A 7500-nucleotide genomic window follows, 5' to 3' on the forward strand; every position below is an offset into this window, starting at 1 on the left:
CGTCCGTCCAGCGTCCGTGCAGCACTCTGTCCAGTGACAGGAAGTTCCTGCTGGACATGCTCTACTCTAAGACGTCCAGCCCGGCGCCCCTGAGCCCGACAGCTGCTGCTGAAACCACCGACGACGAAACAACCTTCCAGCCCGGTGAGAGCACATCTGCATTACTTCTGTTTACAGAAAGTGTGTATACATGAATATATCTTTGGTGTGATTCTGTTTTTGGTTGAAATAAACCCTTAATTCACCCATTTTCATGTGGAAATATGCTGGCTTTATACACGCTAAAAGTCCTGATTATTTACATGGAGTCTGGTGGAGATATGCTGGCTCTATACACGCTAAAAGTCCTGATTATTTACATGGAGTCTGGTGGAGATATGCTGGCTCTATATATGTTTGGTGATTCATTTACTCACTGGACTTCATCAGTCAGCGTCCACTAAAAGTTCTGTTGTTGCCGCTAACAGACTCAGATTATAATTCTAAGTGTCTGACAACATTATGGGATGGATCCCTACAGAGAGAGACCTTTAAGTTAAAGAGTAAGATGTTATCTCCTTACATATACCTACGCTCTCCGTCTCTGCTAGATTGGGAATGATTGAGATTTCTCTTGGCACAGCTACCAGAAGACTTCCAACTTTCAGACAGGTTGCTCACGTCACATCTACGTCTTCAAGCTCAGTTGGAGGCTGCTCAGTAACGCTCAGCCATCACCGGGAAAGAGACTTCACTGGTCTCCGTCCAGAGACACGGGATCCAGTTTATATATGTCAATGAGTGAGACCTCTCTGTAAAGTGAGCACAGTGGCGGTTCTAGACAAAATGTTACTATGGGGGCCAAGGAGGGGCCAGTGTTTAACCAGGGGGGCACATTAAAAAATAGCAACAAATGATATTTAAAGATTATAATCTTTATTTTACTTATTTTGTACGAGCGTGAGTGCAGGTGCAAGAGAGGTAGGGCAATAAAAAATGAAAAACGTCTACATGCATATAAATATGTAGTCCATGATGACAGAATACTCGAGTCATGGATGGAGATTAGACCAGTTTGGCCTGAAGCTCCGTCTCCTGTCCCCCATCAGACTGGTTGGGAATATATTCAAGTTGGGCTGGACTGGTACATCATTCCTGGACTTGCTGATATCTGTAGAAAGATGGACAGCAAACATAGGGCACAACTACAACATTTATTTACTTATGCATGTATATCTGCATGTATTTCAAAATGTAGGCCAAGTATTTACTTAAAAAAAGAAACATTAGAGCAATATTGACACAAAAAAGAATTTACAGCAGAAAGCAGCATTTTAAGGACACACAGTAGGTAGTACACACAGTAGGTAGTACACACAGTAGGTAGTACATACAGTAGGTAGTACACACAGTAGGTAGTACACACAGTAGGTAGTAACACACAGTAGGTAGTACATACAGTAGGTAGTACACACAGTAGGTAGTAACACACAGTAGGTAGTACACACAGTAGGTAGTAACACACAGTAGGTAGTAACACACAGTAGGTAGTACACACAGTAGGTAGTACACACAGTAGGTAGTACACACAGTAGGTAGTACATACAGTAGGTAGTACACACAGTAGGTAGTACACACAGTAGGTAGTAACACACAGTAGGTAGTACACACAGTAGGTAGTACATACAGTAGGTAGTACACACAGTAGGTAGTAACACACAGTAGGTAGTACACACAGTAGGTAGTAACACACAGTAGGTAGTAACACACAGTAGGTAGTACACACAGTAGGTAGTAACACACAGTAGGTAGTACACACAGTAGGTAGTACACACAGTAGGTAGTACACACAGTAGGTAGTACACACAGTAGGTAGTACATACAGTAGGTAGTACATACAGTAGGTAGTAACACACAGTAGGTAGTACACACAGTAGGTAGTAACACACAGTAGGTAGTAACACACAGTAGGTAGTAACACACAGTAGGTAGTACACACAGTAGGTAGTACACACAGTAGGTAGTACACACAGTAGGTAGTAACACACAGTAGGTAGTACACACAGTAGGTAGTACACACAGTAGGTAGTACACACAGTAGGTAGTAACACACAGTAGGTAGTACCTACAGTAGGTAGTACACACAGTAGGTAGTACACACAGTAGGTAGTAACACACAGTAGGTAGTACACACAGTAGGTAGTACATACAGTAGGTAGTACATACAGTAGGTAGTACATACAGTAGGTAGTAACACACAGTAGGTAGTACATACAGTAGGTAGTACATACAGTAGGTAGTACATACAGTAGGTAGTAACACACAGTAGGTAGTAACACACAGTAGGTAGTACATACAGTAGGTAGTACATACAGTAGGTAGTAACATACAGTAGGTAGTAACATACAGTAGGTAGTACATACAGTAGGTAGTACATACAGTAGGTAGTACATACAGTAGGTAGTAACATACAGTAGGTAGTACACACAGTAGGTAGTACATACAGTAGGTAGTACATACAGTAGGTAGTAACATACAGTAGGTAGTAACACACAGTAGGTAGTACATACAGTAGGTAGTACATACAGTAGGTAGTACATACAGTAGGTAGTAACACACAGTAGGTAGTAACACACAGTAGGTAGTACATACAGTAGGTAGTACATACAGTAGGTAGTACATACAGTAGGTAGTAACATACAGTAGGTAGTACATACAGTAGGTAGTACATACAGTAGGTAGTACATACAGTAGGCCTACAATGAAATTATAACTGCACTGCTTTGCAAATACTAAGAACCTTCTTCATCACAAACCTGATGGTGCAGTACTTGATCCACATGGATCCACCTGCTGTTCCTCTCTCTGTCCCTCTCTCTGTCCCTCTCTCTGTTCCTCTCTCTGTCCCTCTCTCTGTCCCTCTCTCTGTTCCTCTCTCTGTCCCTCTCTCTGTCCCTCTCTCTGTTCCTCTCTCTGTCCCTCTCTCTGTCCCTCTCTCTGTCCCTCTCTCTGTCCCTCTCTCTGTCCCTCTCTCTGTTCCTCTCTCTGTCCCTCTCTCTGTCCCTCCCTCTGTTCCTCTCTCTGTCCCTCTCTCTGTCCCTCTCTCTGTCCCTCTCTCTGTTCCTCTCTCTGTCCCTCTCTCTGTCCCTCTCTCTGTCCCTCCCTCTGTCCCTCCCTCTGTTCCTCCCTCTGTTCCTCTCTCTGTCCCTCTCTCTGTCCCTCTGGCTGTTCCTCTCTCTGTCCCTCTCTCTGTCCCTCCCTCTGTCCCTCCCTCTGTTCCTCCCTCTGTTCCTCTCTCTGTCCCTCCCTCTGTCCCTCTGGCTGTTCCTCTCTCTGTCCCTCTCTCTGTCCCTCTCTCTGTCCCTCTCTCTGTCCCTCTCTCTGTCCCTCCCTCTGTTCCTCTCTCTGTTCCTCTCTCTGTCCCTCCCTCTGTCCCTCTGGCTGTTCCTCTCTCTGTTCCTCTCTCTGTCCCTCTCTCTGTCCCTCTCTCTGTCCCTCTGGCTGTTCCTCTCTCTGTCCCTCTCTCTGTCCCTCCATCTGTCCCTCCCTCTGTCCCTCCCTCTGTTCCTCCCTCTGTCCCTCTCTCTGTCCCTCTCTCTGTTCCTCTCTCTGTCCCTCTCTCTGTCCCTCTGGCTGTTCCTCTCTCTGTCCCTCTCTCTGTCCCTCCCTCTGTCCCTCCCTCTGTTCCTCCCTCTGTCCCTCTCTCTGTCCCTCTCTCTGTCCCTCCCTCTGTCCCTCTCTCTGTCCCTCTCTCTGTCCCTCTGGCTGTTCCTCTCTCTGTCCCTCCCTCTGTCCCTCCCTCTGTCCCTCCCTCTGTCCCTCCCTCTGTCCCTCTCTCTGTCCCTCTCTCTGTCCCTCTGGCTGTTCCTCTCTCTGTCCCTGTATGCTTTCATCCTCCTCACCCTCTTCATCCTCCTCTCCCTCTGTAGTTTCCCTCTCTGTGTCAGAGTCCTCACCTTCATCACATGCCCTCTCTCCAACCTCCACCGACTCCTCTGGCTCTCCCTCTTCCTGCTCCTCAACACCTTGATTTGTTTCTCTCACTGCTGCTTTTCTCACTTTTGTTTGCTGGGGCTAAAAAGACGCTATGTCCCTTCATCGTTTCATGATAACTATTAGAAGAAGAAAAAACGTAGGGGCATGCATTATATTTCGTTGCCTAACCATCCCTCCCTACTCAACACGGGCAGATAGCCTGTTGATTACTTTACTCAAATGGATTTCTTATTGTAATGCAACAGCCAAGACAGATGAAGTTACGTGGTTTACATCACAACATTGTGTAGACCTAGTGAGGAGACTGACATTTGGATATTCACTTCTGCTTCGATGAGTTTGCTTAGATATGATTAAGTTTCTAAACACATCGAGACCAGACATTTACAAACTTGATTTCATTATCAGTGTGAGGAACAAAAGTAACACGGTTATGTGCAAGAACAACAAGTCACTCAGGAGATGAAATGGTTTTGCTTACCAACAGTAACAGCTCTCCGTAAAGTGAGCAGAGTGAGACCTCTCCTCTCTGTAAAGTGAACAGAGTGAGACCTCTCCTCTCTGTACAGTGAGGAGAGTGAGACCTCTCCTCTCTGTACAGTGAGGAGAGTGAGACCTCTCCTCTCTGTAAAGTGAGTAGAGTGAGACCTCTCCTCTCTGTAAAGTGAGTAGAGTGAGACCTCTCCTCTCTGTAAAGTGAGTAGAGTGAGACCTCTCCTCTCTGTACAGTGAGTAGAGTGAGACCTCTCCTCTCTGTACAGTGAGTAGAGTGAGACCTCTCCTCTCTGTACAGTGAACAGAGTGAGACCTCTCCTCTCTGTACAGTGAACAGAGTGAGACCTCTCTGTCTGTGTTTCCTCTCCTCCATCAGGTGGAGATGTGAGCGGGTGGGGTCTTGTGTCGGAGCGTTTGTCCGACATCAGAGCGCGCTCAGGAGAGCCGAGCGGATCCGGTGAGAGCAGCGCCTCCCGCAGGGCGGAGCTGGAAGGACTGGAGGGCTCGGCCCAGGCAGCGCTGGCCCGTCTCCACGAGGAACAGCAGGTCCGAACATCAGAACTAGTTACATCATTTAATTAGGGATGCGCTGAATCCACTGGTCTAGATTCTGCGCCCAGGTAGCTCAGCTGGTAGAGCGGGCACTCACATATAGAGGCTTACTCCTCGACGCAGCGGGCCGTGGGTTCGATTCCGACCTGCGGCCCTTTGCTGCGTGTCATTCCACACACACACGCACACACACACGCACACACACACACACACACACACACACACACACACACACACACACACACACACACAGTCGATGATGCACCCATACTTTTGACAAGCCCTAGTTATATAATTTGTGCGTGTGTGCGTGTGTGTGTGTGTGTGTGTCTCTTTGTGTGTGTGTGTGTGTGTGTGTGTGTGTGTGTGTGTGTCTCTTTGTGTGTGTGTGTGTGTGTGTCTCTGTGTGTGTACCTTCAGAGCCGTCAGCTCCGTCAGCAGAGCAGCATTGACTCCGAGGGCCACGGCCGCCGCCTGGAGACCACGCAGATGACGCCACTAACGCCGGGCCCCGGGGCCGTTGCCGGGGGCGACGCCTGGGAGCAGCTGGCCCCGAGCGCGGCCGCGCTGCGAATCAAAGACCTGGACTTCTCCGACCTCCTGGACGACGAGGACATCGACGTGTTGGACAACATGGACGCCTTCGATTCTTCATCGTCCCCTCGCTGTTGCTCTGGCATCCCCCCTCCGCCCCCCCCTCTCCCGGGCCTCGGCCCCCCTCCTCCCCCCCCTCTCCCGGGCCTTGGACCCCCCCCTCCTCCCCCCCCGCCCCCTGGCGCCCCCCCTCCTCCCCCACCACCCCCTGGCGCCCCCCCTCCTCCCCCTCCCTCGGCGTTCGCTCAGACCAAGAAGAAGACGGTGAAGTTGTTCTGGAAGGAGCTGAAGCAGAGCGACGCGCCCCAAAAATGTCGTTTCGGCCGCGGCACGGTGTGGGCGTCTCTGGATAAGGTTGCCGTGGATACGTCCCGCCTCGAACACCTGTTTGAGTCCAAAGCCAAGGAGCTCGTCATCGCAAAGGTAACGGCGGCACACAATGCATTGTGGGAAGCTCTGAGCACACTGATAGAAAAACATCACACCTGGCCTAGTCGTTCTCTCCTAACTCTTGTGATGCTGAGGTCATTATGTGCTTTTCCATTAAAAAACTTGATTTAAAAGGTAGATTTAATATTAATATACAAACTAAAGAAATTCATCCAATTACAGAATTTAAATATCTAGGATTGGTTCTAGATCCCCAACTAAAATTTGACAAGCACATAAAGAAAATCTTAAAAACAACTGTTTTAAACTAATCAGAAGCTACATCCCAAAACAGGCAGCCCTGCTATACATGCATGCTATGATTTTTACTCATATATCGTACTGCATGACAGCATGGCACAAGCTGCTCCCACTGCAACCAAATGCATAGGTTCCATATATAACAGAGCTATAAAAATCATGGATAAAAAACCAACACGTTACCATCATTGTACCATCATTAAGAAATATAATTTAATGAATTTTGAGAGCTTTAGCAATTTTTGCTTCCTTAAATTAATTCATAAGTGCATTAATCATTTAGCACTAAGCCACTACGTTCATTTGTTGAGAGACTGAGCAGCACTAGAGTCACTAGAAGTTCCTCAAATCATGACTGCAAAATACCGTACTGCAGGACCAGCTTAGGTCAGACTACCTTCTCTGTGAAGAGCTCTAAACTCTGGAACTCATTAATATCTGACACTAATGGTGCTTTTCCATCACATGGTACCAGCTCGACTCTACTCGCCTTTTTTGGTTTTCCATTATGAAAAATAGTCCCTGGTACCTGCTAACAGCTACTTCTTTTAGTACCTCCTCAGTCGAGGTTCCCAGAGAGCTGAGGCGAGCCGAAAAGGTGACGTGAAAGAGACAGACGGGGGTGTCCTGAACAAACCCGCTATTTTTAAATAGTTCAGCCAGCTGTGTATATTTTTGCTGCCTCCAGCTTCTTTAGAAACTAAATGTGTCTTCTGGCATCAACTCACCTTCCACGTTCTGTGTGTGTGTACGTTAGGTCACGGCAGTTTACTGCGGCGCTGCTTGTTGTACAGTCCTGTGGAGGCTCCAGCAGAGATTTCACCGTAGTCTACGTACACACACACATGCTGGCTCCACGCACACACCAGCGCACAAGTATAACCATCAGGCCACTTATACAGGCTACGGAGAAAGCTCTGGTGGAGCCTCCACAGAACTGTACAACAAACTCAAGTGGTCTGATGTTTATACTTGTGTGCTGGTGTGTGCGTCGAGCCGGCATATAAGACGAGCAGCCACGCTGAGGCGGGACTAAAATCTGCAACGGAAAACGGACGCACAATGTGGCGAGTAGAGGCGAGTCGAGTAGAGTAGAGTAGGTACCATGTAATGGAAAAACGCCATAAGACTATAACTGACTTTAGAGTGTTTACCTTTAGGCTCAAAAACTGGTTAAAAACAAACCAAAAGTGT

General features: G+C 47.8%; 1 protein-coding gene across 1 annotated transcript in view; it reads left to right on the plus strand.

Annotated features, from left to right (window-relative positions):
* Nucleotides 1–5: 5 nt before the first annotated feature.
* Nucleotides 6–7500, plus strand: part of LOC116041206 (FH1/FH2 domain-containing protein 3-like) — a gene marked incomplete at its 5' end in the record, with an annotated part of 30639 nt that continues 23144 nt past the window's right edge. The window contains 3 exons of the mRNA XM_031287081.2: nucleotides 6–144; nucleotides 4847–5016; nucleotides 5443–6039. Of these exons, the coding sequence (XP_031142941.2) occupies nucleotides 6–144; nucleotides 4847–5016; nucleotides 5443–6039 (906 nt within the window). The remainder of the gene's footprint in view (nucleotides 145–4846; nucleotides 5017–5442; nucleotides 6040–7500) is intronic.

The sequence above is a fragment of the Sander lucioperca genome, chromosome 3, assembly GCF_008315115.2.
Source record: "Sander lucioperca isolate FBNREF2018 chromosome 3, SLUC_FBN_1.2, whole genome shotgun sequence".
Lineage (NCBI taxonomy): Eukaryota > Metazoa > Chordata > Actinopteri > Perciformes > Percidae > Sander > Sander lucioperca.